The 24,796-nt window shown below is 39.3% G+C and overlaps 2 protein-coding genes, 1 long non-coding RNA gene and 1 other non-coding gene across 6 annotated transcripts; 1 reads left to right on the top strand and 3 right to left on the bottom strand.

Annotated features, from left to right (window-relative positions):
- Nucleotides 1-149: 149 nt before the first annotated feature.
- LOC133706831 (pentatricopeptide repeat-containing protein At5g46580, chloroplastic) lies at nt 150-2,453 on the bottom strand. Its single transcript, XM_062132388.1, has one exon. It carries the CDS (start codon nt 2,360-2,362, stop codon nt 209-211), a length of 2,154 nt encoding a protein of 717 aa, XP_061988372.1. The 5' UTR covers nt 2,363-2,453; the 3' UTR covers nt 150-208.
- Nucleotides 2,454-2,482: 29 nt separating this feature from the next.
- LOC133707575 (U6atac minor spliceosomal RNA) lies at nt 2,483-2,610 on the bottom strand. Its single transcript, XR_009845190.1, has one exon. It is a non-coding gene; the product is annotated as a U6atac minor spliceosomal RNA (small nuclear RNA).
- Nucleotides 2,611-8,120: 5,510 nt separating this feature from the next.
- On the top strand, nt 8,121-9,266 carry LOC133744740 (uncharacterized). The gene has a single exon (XM_062172795.1). It carries the CDS (start codon nt 8,121-8,123, stop codon nt 9,264-9,266), a length of 1,146 nt encoding a protein of 381 aa, XP_062028779.1.
- A 6,046-nt stretch (nt 9,267-15,312) lies between these two features.
- On the bottom strand, nt 15,313-18,196 carry LOC133741832 (uncharacterized). 3 transcript variants are annotated; one of them, XR_009862169.1, is made up of 5 exons: nt 17,581-18,196; nt 16,888-16,984; nt 16,628-16,736; nt 16,033-16,391; nt 15,313-15,609 (listed from the first exon to the last, which is right to left on the bottom strand). It is a non-coding gene; the product is annotated as an uncharacterized LOC133741832 (long non-coding RNA). The 3 variants fall into 3 exon arrangements; XR_009862168.1 differs by having other exon boundaries at nt 15,313-16,391; nt 17,581-18,181; XR_009862167.1 differs by lacking the exon at nt 16,033-16,391 and having other exon boundaries at nt 17,581-18,178.
- Nucleotides 18,197-24,796: the final 6,600 nt, after the last annotated feature.

The raw sequence follows: 24,796 nt of genomic DNA, 5'->3' as shown, positions 1-24,796 counted from the left end.
TATGAAGTCGAAAACGTGTTCTGGCATTCGTAGTATGGAAGGGAGCCAATAAACAATCTTCTTGTTCTTAGGAAATGCGTTCAGATAATATATTTCACATTTGTGCCTCAAACTATTCTGATATATAAAATTTATAGTGAAATGTACAATGATCCAAATCAAATAATACATTTCACATTTGGAAACTACAGAGTTAAGTACAAACATATTAAGCAGTGATTGATTGTGCCTGTGACTGCACCCACGACACTAAATCCTCCCTAGTTGCCACAAAACAACCAGCTTTCTCTTCACTCTGCCGAAATGGTGCAGCCAACTTCTTCACATGAGAACCAAATGAATGGGCCAGTCCTTGAGAGAATTTGTGAGTTCCGGCACCGGTTTGAGCAGAAAACAACTTCGGCAGCGCCTCTTCACGCTGAACAATTTTGTATAGAGTTCCCATCCACTCTTCAAGTGCAGTGTGAGCAGCACCAATGGATAGTGACCTAACATCTAAACACCACTCATTTGCTGTCTTGTTGTGTAAACCCGGATACAACCCATATAGGGTTCCTAGATAGAGCAGCTCATGAGCTCTCTCGTGGTTATTTTTGTTTCTGCATATATCAATCAAGCAATTGCAGAAGGGTCTTCTGGATTCAACTGCAGTGCTACCAATAACATCCCTGAATTCGTCTTTAATTGCCTCAAACCCTACTTTCTCATCTTGCAGCACTTTTACAAGGATAACCAACTTCGGATTAGCCTGCTGCAAGCATGAAAAGACCATATCCTCATCCTCAGTTTTTTCACACAATGACACAACAGACAGTAAACACCCACAGAGCCTATCATCCGGTTTAACCCCTCTTTCAACTGCAACATTGAAGACTCGAACCATATCACCAAATCTTTTAGCTCTCCCCAAGCATTGTATCAAACAAGTGCAACCCATGACATTGAGGTGCACACCCTTCTTGGACATTTCTTCAAACAACTCCATGGCCTCATCAGCATTCCCTCCACTCCCAAAGATGTTCAACATTGCCGTGTAACTATAACTATCCGGCCTACAGTGCTCTGACTGCTTCATATCCTCGAAAAGCCTCTTAGCCTCATCCTCCAAGCCAAGGTCAGCACACATATTCAACAATGTGTTATACAAAATAAAGTCCATAGGCCACTGATTCGACCTCATCCGCTCCCACAATTCCAACGCGTCTCTAGCCCACCTTGCCTTGCCATAGATCTTAACAAGTGCAGTCAATGTTTTCTCATTCGGTTTCAGCCCGGATGCAACCATTTCTTCGAACAAACTCCTAGCTAAACCAGGCTTTCCAGCCTTCCCCATTGCCTCTAACAACGTATTGTACACGACCAAATTAGGCTTCACACCAATAGAAGCCATTTCCTGCAAGACATACCTTATACCATCATAGTCCCCAGCCTCACCAAACATCTTACCCAACACAGAAAATGCAATAGGGTCAGGTGTCCACCCACTAGCCCTCCCTCTCTCATATAAACTAAGCACCTCCTCAACCTTGCCCAATTTGGCATATACATCTAAAATAGCGGAGTAAGTCACCTCATCAGGCATCAAACCAGTCTTGTACATCCTCTCAAACCACTCCACCGCCTTGTCGAAAAGCTTGGACCTTTTGGCACAAGTGATTATAGTGGAGTAAGTAATGTTGTCAAGCGCAACCCCATTGCTTATCATCTCCTCAGCAAGCTCCTCAATGAGCTGAAACTGCCTCCCAAACCTCATGGACTTCATGGTGACATTGTAGAAGATGGTCTCCATTGGAAACAGGTTCTGGGACTTGACCCAGTTGAAGAACATGTGGGTTTTCTGCCATGGCTTCAAGCTGTTGAGAATCAAAAGGGCATTTTCTCTGGTGGGTGGGTGTGGGATTTCCTCCAGAGCAGCCAAGAATGCTTCTTGAGAGGAGTCACAGTCATTGAGCTTCTGGGCAAAGAGCCTGAGGTCTCTGACCTGAGGATTGTAGGAGTAGAGAGAGCGCTTCTGCCTCTGGAGGGATAGCACAGAGCGTTTGGGCTTGGCCGGGTTGACCCAGATGGACTTGGGCTTGGATAGGACTTGGGGTTGGGGTTGGTCTTTGGGAGGAGGGGTGGAGAGAGTGGTGGTGGTTAGAGGCTTGAGTTGGTCAGACAAAGATGGGGTTTTGGTGGTGGTGTTCTTGTTATTGGGTTGTGATAAATCTGGTGGAGATTTTGGAGGGGACTTGGTAGACCTGCAAGAAATGGTGAATCTTTTGGGTGGGATTAGTTTGATTGGTGAAGTGAAGAAGATGGGTCTCTTGGTTTCTGAGGAATTCACAGTGAAGTGAATGCTACTAGTACTAGTAGCAGCCATAAGAGAATGAAGGTGTGTCTGTGTTTTGCTAACAGAGATGGGTTTTTGTTTGTTGTCACCCTTATCTAAAACCCAGCAAAACAGTAGCTAGATATTTGAACAGTCAATAAAAAAAAATAAAAAAAATTGGGGTAAGATCCACCACAAGGGTGGGTAGCCTTAACCGGATGTGTGGTAACAGGTAAGTCCGAAGACTGTTCCCGTCCCTGTCAGGGGAGATGCCAACCATCTCTCCTTTCTACGAACACAAGCTTGGTTGTAATACTAGGCTATATAAAAGAAGATAAATAAAACTTCGTTTTCGATGTGGGAGTCATATGAGGGTTTAAGAACAAGGTCGCTATATTGAATTGTGATGTAGAGATCAAACCGTGGGAGATTTCTTTAAGAAAAGTAAAGGCCTGATCTATTAAACTAGGATTTCAATGCTTTGTGATTTGGATTTTGGTATTGATGCCCAGATTTTTCATATATAAGTGAGCAAATGTATAGCCCCCAAGATACTTTCATGGCACTCTACCTTCACTTGATGAAGGTGCAATCTCTCTATTCTCAACTCATACGTAAAGATTTGAAAAAGCTTTCGATTCTACGAAACTTTTGTAATTTTACTAGTAGAGAGCATTTGCTCACACATTTGAAATTTGGGTTCTGATTAAGGTTGAAGGGAATCAAGAAAATCTCCAGCTTTTAGCAAAATATCGATCTTGACTAAATTGAAGATATTAGAATAACAAAGAAACAAGACTAAGAATCATTTGAACACCCTTGTAACTTTGTTCCATGATTGTTCAGAAAGGAACACACGCAGCCAAAGTAATTAGTAAAAGCAACTACACAACGCAAGTAAAGAATTCCACTTCCATAAGAAAAAGGGTTTCATCATAAACTATGCTCAGGAAACAAATGCAGCATCTAGCTTTCCACGGTATACCAGACCAAAGTTTGCTTGAATTTCAGTAACAATTACAATTCCTGTCCTATATTATATCCATTTAATTTGGCTTTCTACTTTCTTCATCTACAAATAAGGTAATTCTTTGATCACCGCCGTTGGAAAATTGATCCCTCAACACACAAATAATAATAGAATATAAGCAAGCCAACAAAGACAAAAGATTTAACAAGGTTCGCACTAAAAATCCTTTACTTACGTTCTTGAAGAGTTTTCACCTTCACTTCTGAGAATTACAAAATTACATCACTCAAGTTTGTACCAAACATGAGCCTTTGTAACCAAAAGGATACCCCTTGTATATCTTCTCTCAACATAGAAGAATTCTACCCCAAGAGTTATACAACCTTTTGAACATAACTGATTTTATTTCTACACCCAAAGACCATTAGAGTTGAGCAATTTCAACCTCTCTTGCATAGCTCCCCAGCAGACAACATAAGCAGCAAGCAGCTGCCAGGGATACCACTCCAATATATTGGAGTGATGGAATACCACTCTATAGAGTGATGGCTAGCACAAGGGAATTCCACCCCTATAAGGGTGAGATAATGTCACTCTAGGAGTTAGAGAGCGAGGGAATGTATTAGCAGCACAGAGACGGGGAGCAAAGTGATGGAGATCCACCCACAGTTGAGAAGAACTTTTGTAAAACAAGAGAAAGAGAGAGATATTTTTTAGAACACTTTTGCAAATAATTAACAGATTTTTGGGCTCGACTCAAGTGATATCCCTCTAGCAATCTAGCTAGCTTAATGGTCATGCAACTGGTAATTTCCTCAAGTGAGTAATAACTATCTACTCTGAAGCATATCTTTATTCACCATTTATATACTTTTACCAAGTATATATGATCAATCTTGGAAATACAAGTACCTCTCAAAATAACCCATCAACTATAGTTAAGCTGAGGAAAAATTTAAGAAGCCTAGGGAGAGGATTGTGTCTCTAACTACTTATATGGTCAAGAGTAGAAAGAGAACTGCCATTTTCACAACAAAGATGCTAAGAAAAATAGTTTGTCACATACTAAATTTCATCATCAAAATTATAATTAAAATAGTTGTGAAAACAAGCTACAAAGCATAATTTTATGAAACATCACTTGAGAGAACTTTTGTTAAACAAGAGAAAGAGGAGATTTTTGAGAAAACTTTTGCAAATTAACTGAGATTTGGGTTCAGATCCATCCTAACATTGTATAGAATTTCATAGCACACACAAATTCAATTTCAAGTTAAGTAGCATATCAATCTAGCTTGTTCAATGGTCATACAAGAAGTAATTTACTCAAGTATATAATAATTATTTTAGAAAATTAGTTATATGTGTTATTTTAAAATTTTAATTAGCTATAAAGTCAAATAACTTTTTTTGTCTTCGTAAGGCCACTTGCATCCTCAAATTTTTTTATCCTTGACGACTTTACCCTTCTAAGTATCAGATTAATCTCTCACTCTCTCCCCCCCCCCCCCCCCCCCGAGCGACTCTCCCAAGGAAGCCCTCTATCTTCCTCTTCGTCATCCAACAAACCCCCTGTTGCTTTTGTTTCTCTAGCTTCCAACAACGGCAGCCAACAAGACTACGATCTTCATCATAGAAGAACCAAAGGCCTTCATCAACCCCAGCTACGACCCAAACGGCGAGAGGTCTCGGCATTCCAAGCACGATGGCGGTGCTTGTCGAATTGAAGTATCTCGATGTCCCTATCACGTCCCTGGGGACTGATTCCCCGGTCAATCGCATAAGCCTCCATTGGGATTAACGTCACACCATCGGCCAGAGCCGCTGCGTTTTCTTCTTAGTGAGCCGCTGCGTTTTCTTCTTAGTGGAACGCCGCGTCAGAAGTCAACATTGCCAGGTTTTTTATGATTCTTTTCATCGCAATTCGCAAATTGTGTATTGTCGATGGAGCATTTGACGTCTAGTTTCAAGACAAATTTGAATTTTGGATGCGCGTGATGGAAAATGGAAGTGTAAGGACCATTATGATTAAAAAAATAGATCAGAGACCAAATTGATATTTGCCCTACGGTTGGAGGGGACAAACTGAATTTAGTCCTTGACAAATATATCAAAAAAAATTTACATTGCCTTAATTCTTTTCTAGGAGACATATTGTGAGCAACCAAGTTGCAAGGTCCAGTGAATTATAAGTATAAAGATTTGAAGTCGGCAACAGCAAATTACACACACTAAAGGAAAATGAAGACGGGTACTGTTCATTCAATAGTCTGCTTCCCATTTTGCCCCCAATTTTCTTTACTCTATGACCCTTTTGTCCCTGATTGTAATTTTTTGAAAACTTAAAAAATAAAAATAAAGATAAAAACCTTAGCCCACCTCACCCTTACATATGTCAATGAGAATCGAGCACATGACTTTTACAATGTTGGATTATAATTTACCAACAATTCACAGTTCACGGACAATTTAAAAAAAAAAAAAACTGTAAAAAAGTAAATAGACAAGCTTAGTCAAAACATCCGCTCCTGCTCAAAACTTCTATCTTATGAGATGTGTATATATGCCAGAATCCACTATTCAACTATGTATCAAAATGAAAGTGGAGATTGCGTATGGACGAATAAAATACGATGGTTTGAGTTTTCATGAATAAGACTCTTTTCATAATTCTACAAAACGTAATATGTAAAACAATAACATCTTTGTTTAACGTTTACTAAATATAAAGGGAAAATCTCATGAATAGTACCCGAAGTAAGGCCCACTATTAATTTCAGTACACCAAGTTCCAAAACATAAACTTTAATTGGTACATCAAATATGAAGCCCGACCCAATATACATACACGACGTCAATGACTCTATCAGTTCGCATGCCATTACCCACATAATGAAGGGCAAAATTGGTTTTTCATTTTTTAGCCCCCTCTCTTCTCCCTCCCTCACTCCCCCCAGCTGATCCTCGTCTCATGCATTATCCCCAGGCTTCATTTATTCATCACCATCCAAACTCTAACTCTCTCCCTCCCTCTCAAAGAAGATCATATGGCTTTGTGTGTCCTCATATATCCATACATCTTTTCTGATTTACATCTTTTTACCTAGAGCTTTGGGATGGGGAAAGAAGGAAGAAGATTAATTGATGAGAAAGGAAGGTTTACTTTAATAGTAAATCATCAACGTAGCCATGAAATGAGTTTTTGCTACTGGAGCCATGAAGCAACAAAAAACGGTTCAGCAGCAAGATGAGCTCAAAGAAATGCAGCATGGCCCTGTTCCCGTCGAAGTTTCAAGTAAACCCAATTGAAATTATAGTCAATTTCGAACAATTAAAGGGCTTCCCGATCTGGGTGAATGATCAATTTGGTTATAATGGGGTTTCTTGTTGGGATTCGTATGTTTGATTCAAGATTGAAGGAAGGAGTTTTCTTTTTCTTTCAATTGGGGGTTTTTGTTTGTGTTGAATCTTGCGCAAGATTGTATTTTTTTATATGGGTTTTGCATTTGGTTTGGGTGTTGCAGCATTGGCGACCAGCGTCATGATATTCCCGGCAGACCTGACGTTCACGGCGGAGCTAACAACCGGCGGTCATGTTCGAGATCAGTTGTGAAGGTCGAGCGGTGTTCAGCGGTTAAAGGTGTGGATTGAGTTCTTTTAGGGGTTTGAGAAACTGATGATGAAAGGGTGGTGGTGCTGCATTGTGCAAGCAGGTGAGAGAGAGAGAGAGAGAGAGAGATTGTGCCTAGAGTAAGAGAAGATACAGAACTAGGTGCCCAGAGTAAGAGAAAAGACAGAACTAGGTGCCCACAGTAAGAGAAGAGAGAGAAATGGGTGCTCTGAGCAAAAAGTTTGAAGAGACCAAATTACCCTTCATATTATGACACCTGTCACTACAATTAACGGCGTCATTAACGTCGTGTATGTTTACTGGGTTGGGTTTGGAATCTGATGTACCAAAGTTTATGTTTTGAAACTTGGTGTACTGAAATTAATAGTGGGCCTTACTTTGGGTACTATTCATGAATTTTTCTCTTTATAAAAAAGGGGAAATGCTCATACACCCCAAAATCACCAATATACTTCCCATACACCCCACAAACTTATTTTTATTCCCACTCACACAAAACTTTTCACTTTTTCTCCCAACTTTTCAAACCACTCATTATTTATCCCATCAATACCCTTTTCCTTTCATCACCTTTTCTTGTCTAATATATTTCTGTTTTCACTATTATGAATAGTACTTGTCCTTTTTTATGATACGTGGTGGGCCCATCTTGAAATTATCTGTTTAGATAATAATTACAAGTAGACTTCATCCTCTAATTTTCAAAGGTAAACAGTTAAATCTTTAAATATCTATAATCGCGCATTTAGACTGTATTCTATCTAGATTGGATTTACTAACAAACTGTCTAAGATTCAGTAAAGAGTTCGCAGAAGAGCAAGAAAAGTTGAGAAAACCAAAAGACTACCGAGCTAGACTCAGTAGAGAAACTCCAAACTATTGGAATAGAATTTTCCTAGTACAAAAACATATTTATAGAATTGTCCTAGCCTCCCCCGTCACACTAGTTCGCCAGCCCTTCACGGCGGCGGCATGGCGCTGCCTCAACACCCTACCCCAAAGCCCTCATTTGCCTCTCTCCTATCAACACTGCCCCCTCCGCTAGGTTCAACATCGATGATCTGCCTTCACCCATTCTAGACGACGGCGTCGTCTCAATCCAAATTTCAGAAGACTCTTACCTTCGTGGTTTGGAGTGTTGTAAGACCTACCTTGTGGGTCGCGTCGTTCTTCCACCGAAAGCCCTCCCTCTAAAATCTCATGACTTGATGTCGCAGCTTAAGTCTCTTTGGCCTGATTTAAGCAACTGGTCCGTCTCTCCTCTGGGTAGGGGGTTCTTCATGCTTCAGTTTCAGTCCTTAGAGGACATGCAAAGGATTTGGTCTATTCGTACAGTAAGGCTGAAACAAGGGCTTCTGCGTCTGATAAAGTGGACTCCAAGCTTCTCTGCTGCGACCTTTAGAAACACGTTTGCACAAGTCTGGGTGCGACTTTGGGACCTGGGCTTTGCGTTTTGGGAGCAACAAACTATCTTCGAAATTGCTAGGGGGATTGGGATGCCCATGAAACTTGACCCTAGAACTGCTGATCGGTCTGTTGGTCTCTACCCGAGGGTTCTAATTGATGTCGACCTTTCTAAGCCTCTTCTTCAGCAACTGCGAGTGACCCGTGGAAATGGAGAACATGTTTTGGTGGGTATTGAATATGAAGCCCTTCCAAGTGTTTGTTCTAGGTGTGGCCTTGTTGGGCACTTAGGTGCCAAATGTAGGGTAGCGGTTCCTGTTGCTCCCACTGCTGACGCATCTCCTCAGCGTGGTCGCTCCTCCACTCGTAGGTCTAGAAGGAGGAGGGTGAAAGCTTCTGTTTCTGTTCCTCGCAGTCCGAATGTCCAACCTACAGCCTCTGAAGATTGTTCTTTTAGTAATGGTAATGTGCAACAAGTGCCTTCTGTTCAAGCTGCGGCAGCTTTGGAGACAAAAGTTGTGATTGGAACAGTTGAACAAATTATTAAAGAGTCTAATGTTGTGACTGAAAGGGTTGAACATAATTTGGTTGTGCAGCAGGCATCTGATCAAGACTCCTCTTTTGATAGTGTTCCACCTGGGTTTCAGAGGGTTACCCCAGAGAATTTGAAGCAGGCAAAGACTTTTGTTGTTCAATCTGCTAGCATCACTAATTCACCGGTGGTTGACACTACCAGTGGTGCTAATTTGGTATCTTCTGACTCTATTGCGGAACCGGCAAACCAGATACTTGAGGACCCTACCCTAACCAGGCAAGAAGGGGAATTTACGCCAGTAGTCTCAAAGAGAACCAAAAAACAGATTAAAAAGTCTAATTTGATAGTTGCAGTTCGTAAGTCTATTACAGGACGCGCTCTTGTGCAAAAGGGAGCGAAGCATAAATTATATTAATGAAGGTTCTTTATTGGAATGCCCGTGGCATCGCAAACGATGACACTCAGGGGGCGTTACTGGATTTGGTACGTGTGCATCGTCCTTGTTTTGTGGCTTTATCTGAGCCTTTTGTTCCTCTTAGTTCTATTAATTGGTCGTTTTGGAGGTCATTACGCCTCTTTCCTTTTGCTACAAATGACCGGGGTCTGCAAGCCCCCAATTTATGGATTCTTTGTCAGGAAGGGCTTCGGCCTGCTATTCTTTCCTCTACCTCTCAGCATGTTACTTTTTCTTGTATGCTAGAGGGTGTGCTCTGTGTAATTACTGCTGTCTATGCTAAAACTTCTACAGTGGGCAGACACTCTCTCTGGTAGGAGCTTACCGCTATTCGCAACATGTATGTTCAGGGCCCATGGGTGGTCCTAAGGGATTTTAATTGTGTTTTGGGTGCGCATGAAAAGCGGGGTGGTAATCCTCCAAATTTGGTTTCTTGTACGGACTTCCAACAAATGTGTACTGTATGCGGTCTTGTGGACATTCCTACTGCCGGTCTTGCATATACTTGGTCCAATTGTCGGACGGATGTTAGGCTAGACAGAACTCTGGGTAATTTTGAATGGTTGGAGGCATGGCAGGTTATGGGGTGCAGTACTTTGACAAGATCAACCTCTGATCATTGTCCGATTCTACTCTCATTCTCAAAGTTTTCCTTATCACATCGGACCCCCTTCAAGTTTCAGAATATGTGGCTGCAGGCTCCCAACTTTATCCAACTTGTTAAAGACTTTTGGGAAGGTTTATATTTCTATGGTTGCCCAATCTTTGTGATCTGTGTTCCAAGTTACGTGCTCTCAAAGTTATGCTTAAATCATGGAATAAAAATCATTTTGGTAATGTGCATGCACGGGTGGATACTGCTAGGCAAGGCCTGGATGCTATTCAAGCTGAAATTGCAGCCTTGGGGCCCTCAGATGATAGATTTTTACGTGAAGATGCAGCCAATACGTGTTATCAGTTTGAGCTCTCACTGCAGCATACTCTACTTAGGGACAAGTCTCGTGTGAAATGGCTTAAAGAGGGAGACCGCAATACTTCTTTTCTCCACAACATGGTTAAGGTGCGTCGCTTAAATAAAGTGATCTCTTCTTTGTCTGATGGGCAGGTCATTTTGCAGGATCATGATTCAATTGCTAGCCACATTGTGCAACACTTCACGAATATGTTTACTCAAGATCAAAGTATAATTGGTTCTGGCCTTGTGGAGAGAGAAATCCCACAATTGGTCACAGATGAAGAAAATATGTCCCTTGTTTCTATTCCCAGTGATGAGGAAATTTCTTTGGCTGTCAAATCAATGGATGGTAGTAGCTCTCCCGGTCCTGATGGATTTGGAGGGGGCTTTTTCAAAACTTGCTGGTCTGTCGTTTCAAGTGATGTAATTCTAGCAGTTCAGAGTTTTTTTGAAACGAGGTTCATCCCTCCGCACTTCAATGCCAATCTAATTATTCTGATTCCAAAAACGCTTGAAGCTGAGGGCATCTCTGATTATAGGCCTATTGCACTAGCAAATTTTGTGTTCAAAATAATAACTAAACTGTTGGCGGATCGGTTAAGTCAGATTGCTCCAAGAATTATTTCTCCAAATCAGAGTGCTTTTATACGTGGTAGGTCAATTTCAGACCCTATTATTCTTACTTCTGAATGCATGAATCTCTTGGATCACCGGTGTCAATTTGGGAACATCGCTATTAAGTTCGATATCGCTAAGGCCTTTGATACCATGGATTGGAATTTTCTTCTCCGGGTGCTCCGGGCTTTCGGTTTTGATGGAACTTTTGTGCACTGGGTTCATTGCGTGCTTCAGTCAGCACATCTCTCTGTCTTGGTTAACGGCCAGCCTTGTGGTTTCTTTACCTGCACGCGAGGTGTTAGACAAGGTGACCCCCTTTCACCAATTCTGTTTTGTCTGGCAGAAGAGGTGTTGAGTCGGGGTTTATCTGCGTTAGTTGCTGACAATAAGATTGATTGCATTGCTGCCCCTGGTATGTGCTCTCCTCCGTCACATGTTCTTTTTGCGGATGATGTAATGATATTCTTGCAGGCTAGGCCAAAAGGTCTTAATGCTCTCATTCAGTTTATGGACGAGTATGGAGCTAATTCAGGGCAGTTGGTAAACCGCAATAAATCTATTCTCTTCATTGGCAAGCATGCTCTTAATCGGCAGACGGCTATTCATAATCTCTTGGGTATTAAAATTGGTGAGCTTCCTTTTATCTACCTCGGGGTTCCCATCTTTCAGGGTAGGCCGAAGATTGAATTCTTAAGGCCAGTTGCTGACAAGGTTCGATGTAAGCTCTCTTCCTGGAAGGGGAAAATGTTATCTCAAGCGGCAAGGTTGCAATTACTTGATTTTGTTATTCACAGTATGCTCATCTATAGCTTTCATATTTATTCCTGGCCTCGATCTCTCTTGATGGAGGTGAAAAAATGGATTCGTAATTTCTTTTGGACCGGGGATCCTTTAAAAAAAGGTGTTGCGTTGATTTCTTGGGATCAGGTTTGTCAACCCAAGGATAACGGTGGTTTGGGTCTTAAGAATCTGTTTGTCTTGAATCGGGCTCTTCTTCTGAAGAAAGGATGGGATGTTGTCTCCAAAGTTTCCACTGCTGCTTGTTTTTTGCATGGCCGGTTTCTCACAGTTGGGTTCCAACCTAGTACTTATTATAAAAAATCATCAGTTTGGCTTGGGTTGAAACAGGTTTGGAGGACCTTGCTTTCCAAGCTGCGTTGGATTATTGGGGATGGCAATTCGGTTAGGCTTTGGAAGGACAATTAGATGGGAGAGATTTTGGGGGAGGCGTTCAACTTGAGTCCCCAGGAACTAGCTAACCTTGATAATACAATTAGTGAGTTCATTGTTCATGGTAAATGGGAGCTTCCTGATATCTTTGTTCAGGTGTTTCCTGAGGTTGCAGAGGCCCTTACCTCCACTACACTTCCTTTAGAGCCAACAAAGGATCAGGTGGTTTGGTCTGGTTCTTCGTCTGGCGCTTTGACATCAAAGGAGGCTTACCTGGCCTTGGCTCCATCATCTCCTCCGTTAGCTTGGGGTTCTTTGCTATGGCATCCTGCAATTCAGCCGCGAAAGAGCATTTGTTTTGGAAGATTTTTCATAGGAGAATTCTGACAGATGAGAGGCTTCAAAAGTTGGGGATTTCACTTTGTTCTCGGTGTAGCTTCTGTGGTGTAGGGAATGATAAGTGGCGTCATTTGTTTTTGGGCTGTGAGATTGTGTTGGATGTCTGGAAGTGGTGCTTTCACATGTTCAACATTGTGTTCCCCCAATTGTTCTCATTGCATGACCTACTTACTTCGGAGTTTATGTCACATCTTTCTACTTCTTCAAAGCTACTTTGGCGTATTAATGTGTGCAATGTTTTGTGGTGTTTTTGGTCAGAGAGGAACCGTTTGCGGCATGATGGAGGTATGTTTAATTGGCACAAATTCATGCACTTTCTACTATTGGCTTTAAAGGAGTCAGCTGGGTTGATCTTTGCATCGTCAAATTCTCAATCTGGGGGTTCCTATGTTTGGCTTCTTGCATTTGTCGCCGTTGCGACCATGTGCTCCTAAATTTACTCGAGTTACATGGGTGCCTCCGCCGTCCCCATGGATAAAAATAAATATTGATGGGTCTTTTAGAAATCGGGATCACGCAGGCTTTGGTGGCATTGCCCGGAACAATGACGGTGCGTTTGTTCTGGCTTTTGCTTCACGTGTGCGGGATCCTAGTGCTCTTGATGCTGAGGTATTGGCATTTATTGAGGCTATCAGGGTGGCCAAGCTGAAAGAGTGGCAATACGTATGGGTCGAAACGGATTCAACAACTGTTTTAAGGTATTTTGCTTCACCAAAATTGGTTCCTTGGCGGCTCTGTGTTCAGTGGTCCAATTGTTTGGCTCTTGCAAAGGGTTTGCATCTGCATGTTTCACACATATTCAGGGAAGAAAATGCCCCTGCTGACACTTTGGCTAATTATGGTGCCTCTCATGACGGAGGGAATATGTGGTTGTCTCTACCCTCGTTCTTGGTTGCTGATTTTGGACGTGATTTCTCTTCAAGGCCAGCATATAGATTCTCTTAATTATGTTCCCAGGTTCATCATGGACGTCTCATGTCTTTGTTCTAGGTTTTTGAGTTTATTTTGCTTGATCACTTATGTACTTGCATGGAGTTTCTAGAAAGTTCCTTTTTATGTTTGGTTTTTCATTTGTTCATGTACCTTTGTTTGGGTTTGGCCTTGGCTGAGTCCTCCATCCCGTTTGTATTATTTTCTTTGAGCATTAATAAAATTTCGAGAGAGGACAATGAGTTAGTCCTCCTCTCGCTTCTCTAAAAAAAAAGAAAAAAAAAATTTATAGAATTGAGAAAAATATTGAAGAACTGAAATTCATCCTTAAAGAGGAACAAAAACCTCTTGATTATTTGAGCATCGGTTAGATCCGCACATCACTGGTATCAGAGCTTGCTGAAAAAGCTCAAAAGGGGAATCCCTAATGGGGACAATGTCTGAATTGATATTAGAGAAGTTGAATTCTCTACTAAAATCTTCTGATGAGAAACATCAGAACCTGATACAAGAAGTATCTAGATGTCACGATCATCTAGAAAAGTTACCAGATACAATCTACCAATTAGAAAAATTGGAAAACAAAATAGATTATATCAAAGAACTTCCTAAAATGGAAGAACAACAGCTAACAAGTTTTGGCAGAAAAATCAATGAACAGCGAGAAATGTTGGATTCTATGAAAAATATACTGAAGGATAAGAAAAAGCCTCCAGTAAAATCAAAGAATGCTAATAGATTCAAACCATTAGAAAAACCTGAGAAGAATCCTGCTCCGAACATGATTTTTCTAGAACCTTCTACTAGTCTGTCTAGTATCAGATATGAAAAGCCAAAGCACTTGGTAGCAAGAGATGTCAAGATGATGAGCATCTTTGGAAAAAAGAAAGGAGTACAACTCCTAAATGCTAAAGAATTTGAATATAATGAAATAGAACAGGAGGTGAAAAACTCCGCAATTCCAAAATTAGATTTCAAACAAATCTATAAAAGAGGAAAGTTTGAACTGATGGACAGCCATCATTTCAAATTATTGGAATTTACAACTTCCTCTACAACAGGAGAAACAGATCTCTTGATGATCACCCCTCAAGAAGTTGCCAGAGCAAAGGCAAAAAATTATCAATTTATGCATATTGGAGCAGTCCAAGTTGGCATAAAACTACTGGCTCGAGAAGGCATAAATTGTTCAGTTCTATGTGTCTTACAAGATAATAGACTAACAAATTTTCAAGCTAGTCTGTTGGGAACACTTGAAGCAGCATCTTTATGCAATCAGCTTGAAAGATGCAGCCTACTGTCTAAGACTGAGAGTCAAGACAGACGGTATATCAATGAAAGAAAATATACAAGAACTTGCAATAATATACATAATATACTATAAACTGATGAGTACCACAGTAGAATCTAAGACAAGGATATCGAACATCCCAGGTCTTACTACTGGATTCCTCTCTAGTTAGAAGAACCATTCACAACAGATTCACAAGGTTACTTGGAATGAAGTAACTTTTCCTATTGAATGGAAATTATCTGGTCCAAAAAGACCACCAGAAAGTGCTAAAGTGGCAATTTATGAAAGCAGAAGGGCTAAATACTGTTTAGTACCCTGTGGTTTGGGTCCAAAATCAATTCAGTCCTTGGACTTTCAATTTCATCAAAAACACCCTCATACTATCATTTCTCATCCAATAGACCTCTCCGTCATGATTCCGTCAAATAGTACTGTTAAGTAGCTGATGTGGCATGCCAACTTGGCACTGGTGGGGCCCATATGGCAGGCAAAATTCTAAAATTCTAAAATAAAATTTCAGAATTTTTTTTTGATGACAAAATTGCAGAAAATTTGAAATAACAATTTCTGGGATTTTTTTTTAAATTTTACAAAGCAGTGACATTGATATTTCCTTCCACACAAATCCAAAGACAAATAGATTCAACTAGATCATTCCCCCGCGCGATGCCGCAGGTTCTTTTTTTTCTTGAATTGAACAGTATATTTACATATTCCAAAAATTGAAATTCTTAGCAAGACCCGGTATGCTAACCAAGCTTATCTATTTACATTTTTTGAAAAATTGCTATTCTAACCAACATTGTGTTTTTTATGTTGGTTACAAAAATAGTTGGTCTTAAGAAAAATATATTACATTTGTAATCTTAACCAAAAGTTTTACATTAGTTCTTCGGAGCTGTCCACGGTTGGCTCTGGGGTTGGCTGTGACTGGTTCACTGCAAGTCATAACAGTAGTAAGTCATCACAAAATAAAAACTAACAGACAGAAAAGAAGAGTAAAGGAATGGTTCCAGAACACAAAGCAGATTTGCAATTTTTTTTTTATTCCAGTTGAGAACAAAGGGGCAATGTGATTTATAGCTACATATCATTGAGATAAAGCACGAAGATTCCATGATAGCTAATGGTCTAGATCTAAGCAAGGGTCATTTCTTTCAGACTTTGATTTAGGCATGTTAGAGCTTACTATAGTTTACTACAATTGTAGATCAAATTTTCCAAGAAAGAACATAACACTGAAAACATAACCTAATGTTTGGTATTGAACAGGGAAATGATCATTGACTGGTGTGTGTGCAAGATGTTGATTTTGTTGGAAGTTGTAGGAGTTTATTTGTGGAGGAAAACAGGAAACGTACACATGGATAGGAAATATTGAGGAAAAGGTATAGTAGTTTAGTCGAATTCAAATATGTTGTAGCAGGAACTCTTCTACAGATGTTCAACAGTATCATAATTGGTGACTCAAAGTTGATAAGATTGCCATGAACAAAACTTCATCTGCAACTTCCTTTGTCTTCTGAACTCATATATATATAAATTACGAAAGTGGGTAAAACTTAGAAATTGCTCAGCTAAAGCAACCAAGAGAAAATTCATAAACATATAACTAACTGCTTCATTATCTAATTTGGTAGGATGCAGCTCTCTATATTTTTCTTGTAATTTCATCTCCAAATCCTGCATGCATGGCCTGCTCCTTTTCATGGAGTTGCTCCTAAAAAGACATGTCAACTGCTCCTAGTCACTCATGGAAGGTGGGATTTGTTACACTATAAATCAAAATAAGTATGCTACCGGAGCTTGTGTAACAGCTACAGCTTGTGAGTTCTACGACAATTCCAAAATAAAATAATGAAATATACATTGTAAAAAAGGAATTTTGTATTTTCATTATGCTAGTAATGGAAAAGAAATTTTGTAAAGGAATAGGTTCTGAACGGTATTTCTCACCCCTTCATATTGGCTCCATGGGGGTTTTGAACTCGCCATTTGAAGAATAGTACATCCCAAGCTCCATATATCCACTGCGAGACTATAGCCATTTGTATTCATAAACAACCTGAAGTCAAGATTACATGAACCATGAGAAACTAAACTAAAGTAGACAATGCTAAAGTAAGAAGTACTACATGTATAACACCAATCTGTGAAAATTGAATTGTTACAGAAACTATAGGCCATATTTCTTTTTCTGTTAAGTCTGCTAACACCTTAGTTGCTGGAGAGTAGGTTCTTGTGTTTTCGAAGACTAATGAACAGCCCTTGAGAAGTTGAGATCAAGATGTCCAATCAATCGAACCTTTCAAACTGCACAAGTAAGGAAAAATTCAAAAATCATGCACCTTCATAAACGGGAAATGGATCAAACATAAATGAATAATCCTAGCAAACATAAAATGAATAGTCCTAGATGGATAGATCTGAGAATCTCAGATCCATGATGGATTTCCCTAATTTATCAGAACTCTAATCAAAACAGAAAACCCAGTTTCAAAGTTAGTATCTTTCTCTATCCAAACCAACAGATTAAACCTGAAGTCTATTCATTCTCATCTAAATTTTTAACACACCCTCTCTACCACAAATTTAGACCATCAATTTCACATATTTCACGAAATTTTTTAAACACTGAGAAAACCCAAGACTCCAGAAATGTGAAAGACCAAAGCTTTCATATCAAATTGGTCTCCCAGATCATCTAACCTATCCAAAACCCCATCAGCTTCAAGCTCCAGCAGTTTGTGAAGCTATTTAGTTTTTAGCATAAAAATTATAGATCTAGTAAATCTAGCTTAACTTCCAATTCATCTCAAACATAAATGAAGAATCTAATCTATGTATTGAAATTGAAGTAAAGGAAAAAATGGAATAGGAATAAGGGGATTGGGGGGGGGGGGGCTAACCTCATCTTTGAGCATGTGAAGCAAGGTCTTGCCGGCATTATCGAGCCCGAGGAACAAGACCTTGGCCTCCTTCTGCCACAGACCGAGGGAAGCAAGCACGCCGTAGAACCAGTCGAAGAAAAACATGATGACGTACGCGGATCGGGGCGGAATGGATGGAATCGGAGCCTCATCAGATCGCACCGTTCAAGGCCTCTGATGACAAGCCCTCATCTCTGCAATTCTGGGAAATTAAAAATTGCAAAAACCCAGAATCAATCCTCATAGATTACATCCAGATCGACGCCAATGAAGTCCCGATGACGCTAGAGAATACCCAAACTCAAAGATTCCGATTCTGATTGCGATAGCATCCACTCTGAATCCGAGTCCGATTGCTAATCAGAGTCGCCGGTTTTCGATCCATTTGGGGCTTTCACTACAGACGAAATGATGACTAGAGTAGTGGGTATGGAGCGTGAGACTATTACGAAGAGCTTTGTTTCCGGTATGGGAGCAGCCGACGGAGAAACCAGAGTGGTGAGATTGGTTGGTTCAGCAGATCTAAGGATGAGATTGCTGAGAAACCGAAGGGGGGGGGGGAGAGAGAGAGAGGGAATCAAATTTGTTATTTCAAATTTTCTGCAATTGTCATTAAAAAAGAAATTCTGAAATTTTAGTCTAGAATTTTGAAATTTTGCCTGCCATGTGGGCCCCACCAGTGCCAAGTTGGCATGCCACATCAGCTACTTAACGGCTCAATTTAACGGAATCATGACGAAGGGGTATATTGGATGAGAAATGATAGTGTAAGGGTGTTTTTGATGAAATTGAAAGTCTAGGGACTGAATTGATTTTGGACCCAAACCACAGGGTACTAAACAATATTTAGCCCAAAGTAGAAAGACCGTTGATATTAGTCTAAAATTTGACGATCACAGAAAAAGTGACGTATGTCCTGAAAATGTCAAGATAAACAAAAATCATCTCAGAAGATGCTACAACACTAGAGAAGCTAGTGTTAGTGGTACCAAATTCACTGTTGAAGAACCAACAGATCCTATTACGGAAGAAGAATTAGAAGCTGATCTAAATAGACCAGTAAATATGCTTAGAGCAAAAAAGCTCTACGAATTACTCTATGATGAAGCAGAATCCTGCGAAAATACTGAACGATTAGAACAACTAATCGAAGAGATTAAAAACTTTAAAACAAGAAAGGTAAGAAAAATCCTTCCTTATCAAGGTATATAAATGGAAGATGGAGAAAGCTCCAAAACTTTCATCATTAGAGAAAAGGGAAAACTGAAACTTCCTGTATAGAAAGCTCCTACAGGCAGAAAAGAAGAAAGAAATTCTCAAAGATTTGTCCCAGAAGACAATATGCCTAGGGTGCCAATCACAAATTATGGTATATGGCTAAATCTAGACAAGGCTCTAGATAAAAGAAAAGCTATTGACCAATGGGTAGATAGCCTCATGATGGCTTCTGCTCTTACCCTTGGAAAATTTGAAGTACCAGATCTTCAGGTGTACTATGAAACTACTCTCACCGAAGTAGCCAAAAAGTACTATTTGTCTTTTAAAGAGACTGCCAGAGGAAGAGACTGGCTAGAAGAAATAAAAAATTCAAAATCTCCGTATGATTTTGCAGTACCCCTGTACGATCAATTTTGTGGAGATCTCTCAAATCTGAGTGAAAAGGCTAAAGAAACGGCCAAATCAAATATCTATGCTCTCAAAATTTGTGACATGAGATATTTTGAAGAATACTTAAATGAATTTCAAGAATACTACTGTACGATAGGTGAACTAGAAAATCCTGATCTAGTAAACCTGTTACACAGAAAACTTCCTAAACCATGGAGAACAGCTGTGAGAGAAAGCATAGCTGAAAAACCAATTGAAAGATTTTCAGTTGGAGGGGAATTGCCGACAGAATCAGGCAATTACTAAAAGAACAATGCAAAACAAATCTTAGAGCCAAAATGGCCAAGAAACAACTCAAAAGAGTTGAAAACTTCTGTTATGGAATACTGGATATGTCTACCAACTGGGGATGTCATGAATCCAAATTCCGTAAGAAAAATGAAAAATATTACTCAAAGCGGTTCAGAAAGAGTAATAAGAAAAAGGATTGGAAATTTAAGAAAAGTTCCAACTCCAAGAAACAACAAGATGAAGATCCAAAAAAGAAATTCTTCAAGAAAAAGAAGAATCATCAAAATCTAGATTGATGAACGTTCTTAAAGTCAAAAACTGGGAAGAAAGTAAGACAGAAGCAATAATGTCTTCATATCAGGTGAACCCTGGTACATTCATTTGTGACTACTGCCTATGTCATGAAAAGGATGGACTTCCTATGTTCTGTGAAGAGTCAAAAAAGACTTATCGCAAAGAATGTTTCATAGCTGAAGCAAGAAGAAAAGCCAAGAATAGCCTTATCAGCCAATTGGTAGAACAAGAATATGAAGAATATTTCAGTGAACAAAAAGAGAAAGAAGTAGAAACTTTGTTCCAAGAAATTGTTGAATCTTCCTCAGAAATAAAGGAAGAAAAAAATCGATAATATAGAACTAGTTGAACCACCAGAAAATATTCCAGAAGAATGTAAACCATTCATTCCACAAAAACAAGCTCATGAAAACGAGCTTCAACAATTGAAAATCATCTCTACCAGTAAATACAGCAATTACATAGAGATTGGATTAAAATTCTCTAATCACAGAAAATATCATCTACATGCATTTGTAGATAATGGATCAGGATTCACAGTTGCAAAGAGATTTGCAATTCTAGAAGAACTCTGGAAAGAAGATAATAAAATAATAGCTACTGGTGTCCAGTTTGATGGGAGCCATTTAACCATGAAAAAGGTAGCTAGAGATGTTCATATCACCATTGGTGGAGGAACATTTATCATCAATACTCTTTGGCAATCAGAAGGCCAACAATCAGATTTCTTGTTGGGAAATGATTTCCTTCTCCAACAGAGATTTGTTCAAGATGAAGAAGCTATGAGCTTTAGAAAAAGGAGACAGAATGTTTTGGGCCGATAGACTAACCCAAGCAAAAAGTGTAGTAGGTCCAAACTTTACAACTCAATATCAGAGATCGCAACAAAATAGTGGTGATTATAAGGCTTACAAGCCCAGATTTGAACCTGTGCTACAAATAAAACAACAAGAGGAATTACTTGTTGAAGAATCTTCTGAAGAAGAAGAAACTAGTGAAGATGAAGAAGCTAGTTTCATCCATGAGCATAACCTCAAGCACTTCCAGAATAAGCTTGAGTCTCAGAAAATTCCTACTCTTGATAAAATCAAGAAAATGCTAGAACAGAATATAGATGTCGACCCTCAGAAATTTTGGGAAAAAGACCAAGTGGTTTGTGAATTAAGATTACATGATATGAATGCTATCTGTCATGTCAAAGTCATTCCTCAGTACAAAGAGGAAGATAAAAAAGAATTCAGAAAAGACATTGAAGATCTCCTGAACAAGAGATTAATTCATCCATCCACTAGCCCCTATCATGCTCCAGCATTCTACGTGAGAAATCATGCAGAAAATATTAGAGGAAAAGCTGGAATGGTAATTGACTATAGAGATGTTAATTAGAAGACCGTTAAAGATGGTTATCAAATTGCTCAAGTACAAGTACTGATCAACCAGCTCAGAGGAGCTAAAGTCTTTTCAAAATTCGATGCAAAGTCGGGTTTTTGATAAGTCAAGATGCATCCAGATAGTGTTCCCCTCACTGCATTTGGAACACCACAAGGTCATTATGAATGGTTAGTAATGCCCTTTGGCCTAAAACAAGCCCTTTCAATCTTCAAGAGAAAGATGGATGACATCTTCAAACATGTTGCTGAATTCTGTGTCGTCTACATTGATGATATTCTTGTCTTCTCCAAAAACCAAGGTTCTAAAAAATGCTAGGCGCTAGTCGGGCGGTGACCCAGAGACTAGCGCCTAGGGGCCTAGGCGGGGACTAGGCGGTTTTTTTATTATTTTATTTTAAATTATTTTTATGACATATAATAATATAAATAACAATATTTAAAGTCTAAAAATTAATTATAAATATAAAAATAGTCAAAATATAGAATAAATTAGGGTTTACGACCGCCTAGGCCCCGCCTAGAACCGCCTAGTCCCCGCCTAGCACCACCGCCTAGCCCGCCTAGTAGCCCAGCGCCTAAGGGAAACGCCTAGGCCAAAATCGGAGCGGTTCCTTGCCGCCTAGCACCTAGGCGCCGCCTAGGCCGTTTTTTAGAACATTGCCAAAAACAGAGAAGAACACATGAAACACCTCTATGAGGTTGTAAAGCTGATAGTTCAGCATGAAATCATCCTACGAGAAAAGAAAATATTCTTTATCCTAGATGAAGTTGATTTCCTTGGAATAAATATCAAGAATGGAGAGATAAAACTCCAACCCCACATCCTTGAGAAAATCTGGAAATTCCCAGATAGAATTCCTGATGCTAAGAGTCTAGAAAGATTCTTAGGAGTCATTAATTATGGGAGAGATTTCATTCCCAAAATCTCAGGACTAACATCAATGTTATCCCCTAAAACAAGTTCCAAAAGAAAATGGAACTTCACAGAAGATGATGAAAAAATTGTGAAGCAGATAAAATCCCTCTGCAAGAATCTCCCTCCTCTACAACAACCAGAAGAGAATGATGAAATAATTCTCCAAACAGATGCTAGTGATAATTACTGGTCTGGTGTTGTTTTGGCAAAAACGCTTGGAACTAACATTGAAAAGATTTGTAAATTTTGTAGTGGCAAGTTCAGCCCTGCAGAACAAAATTATCATACAGGAGAAAAAAAAATTTGGCTGTTAAGAAAACAATTTTAAATTCTCTAGCTTTTTTAGGAAAACCCTTTACTGTACGCAAAAATTGTGCTAGAGTAAAGAATTTTAAAAATTTTAAACTTGATAAAGTTGCTGATAGAGGAAGATTAGCAAACTGGCAATTATTTCTTAACCAATATGATTATAATGTTGAATTAATTGCAAGAAACAAGAATTATCTTCCAGACGCCTTAACAAGAGAAATGACAATGTTCAGCCGAAGAGAAAGCGACGAATGTTGCAATCCCAGAAACAGAAGAACAGGGAAAGAACCTGAACAGGCTGAGGAATCCAAAGAAAAAATCCTCAAAAGATTTATGCTAGGTCCTAAAGGACTAGCCATAACTGATTAATCCTAGGGTAAAAGATTGGCTAGCCCGTCTCAAACGGCAGACGGTAAAGGCTCATCAAGACCGTTGAAGGCTGTTGCTTTGCCAAAAAGCAAATCAACTCCAACTAGAGTTATAAATGTTTTTAATTATGAATTAAAAACCTTTGCTGACCCTGTGTTCAGAACTGGGAGGAGGCTAGCATACCACCAGAAGGCAATTTTAGATAACCTCTTATATGCCTTTCAGGAAAGAAACAGTGGAATCATGTTCCCAGCTCTCTTTGCATTAGCTGAAGAACTCCATGAAAATGATAGACCACAGTTTGAAGAAGTTAATGAAAATACACAACAGAGTGCTCTCCAGAATGAAAGAATTCAGTATCTTGAAGACCCTGAAAGCGCTAGAGTTCCTGTTTTAGCACTAAATTAGCACTAAAAGAATCAGACTGGTTCGACTTTCATAATCTCATTGGAAGTCATAATTTTGACTCATTTCCTCTAACTCTCTTCATAGTCCCTGGACCTTATGTTGGAAGATATGTAGTCAATGTTCAGAGTGAACATCCTCAAGAACACAAGCTTTGGCTTGTTGAAAATGGTTTTGTCCATAATCTCTAGACAAAAACCAATGAAGATCTCAAAGGTTTGCCACCTATCATAGTTAACACTGTCAAGAATGTCAGGAAAAATGACTGCATTCTTAGGTTGAAATTCAGATCTACTCTACCATAATGGATTCAGAAGAAAAATGGTGAAGTTGAGTATATTTCTCCATATCATATTATGTGTGAATTATTCAAGGAATATATCTTCAGTCTGCGTGTGTAGAATATAATGGCCAACCAAATTCCAGCATCCCTTGGATGAAGGCTATGTCCCTAGAATATATCAAGAAGATTATTGAAGAAGATACAGAAAACACATTCCTGGCAGCAGGACAAAAAAATTATTGTTACTGCTTATGACCATCTTGAAGTTATTAGCAGCGACCTTTTCCTATCTCTCAAAAGAAAAGAGATAGACTCCACATTAGCATGTCTACAGTGGATCGAGAAGCTTGAAAATGATAACCACTACAAGATGTATGAAGATACAAACGTAGAGGAAAATGGAACCAAAGCAAGGATGAAAAGCAACTCTTTTGTCCTTGGTCACAACTCTGAAACAGATGAAAACATGCGAAGCAGCAGATGTAAAAAGCACCGAAAGCAACTTTGGCATTTTCCCTAAAGATGCTTTTTGCTTTTCAAAAAGAATGTGAAAAACATTTCACCTAAAGGAATCTGCTTTTCGTTAATCGACCTCAATCATCAGGAGCATTCACGAGAGCAGAAAATAATGGAGTTGTTCTGTACATTTTTATGTTTTGAATTTCAGTTTGAATTCCGCTCCCTATATAAGGAGCCTTAGGTTCAGTTTGTAAGGCATCAGAAAATTGAGCAGAAGAGTCTTCTCTCAAGAAGTAAGAAAGTCATAGTAGCAGTGTGCTCTTTCCTGTCTAGTGTGGAGTAGTGTGCTTTCTTTCTCAAGTAAGTATCTATAATCATTCTCATGGATAGCTAAACAGCTTTTTAGCTGTTTACCTGAGAATGAGGCTCTAAATTTCTAGTATGTAATTATGTTTAAATAAATAAATTCAGATTGCTCATCCACTTCGCCATTTTCAAACTTTTTATGTTATTTTTTATTATCGTTTAGCCTAAATTCCTGTACTACCTCTAAGTCTAGATTTGTTGTTTCTAAGAAAGATTTTTCTCAGCTTATATAGAAACAAGCAGCAGTAATTCCGCCTGTTAAAGTAACCGTTAGGTGAAAAACTTGGGCATGTTGAAGGATAGTTTTGTTTTTTTCAAAAGATTGAACAGGTTTTTCTAAGAAAAAGTAGATTTTGGACCTAAAAGTCAGCATATGATACATTAGGCACTACTTTAGAAAATACTACCCCTATGAGTCTTTTCCTTTAAGATTTGTGTAAATTGGCACAATACAAACTTGTTGGTGCAAGTGGGCAAAATATTAAGGATTTCTGGGTATACGGG

Source organism: Rosa rugosa, chromosome 4, assembly GCF_958449725.1.
Source record: "Rosa rugosa chromosome 4, drRosRugo1.1, whole genome shotgun sequence".
In the NCBI taxonomy this organism is placed as follows: domain Eukaryota; kingdom Viridiplantae; phylum Streptophyta; class Magnoliopsida; order Rosales; family Rosaceae; genus Rosa; species Rosa rugosa.
This window is presented reverse-complemented; position numbering and strand designations above follow the sequence as displayed.

What these genes read in the sequence shown, in the direction of transcription:
- LOC133706831 (XM_062132388.1), bottom strand. Translation starts at nt 2,362, where the DNA reads ATGGCTGCTACTAGTACTAGTAGCATTCACTTCACTGTGAATTCCTCA.
- LOC133744740 (XM_062172795.1), top strand. Translation starts at nt 8,121, where the DNA reads ATGTCGCAGCTTAAGTCTCTTTGGCCTGATTTAAGCAACTGGTCCGTC.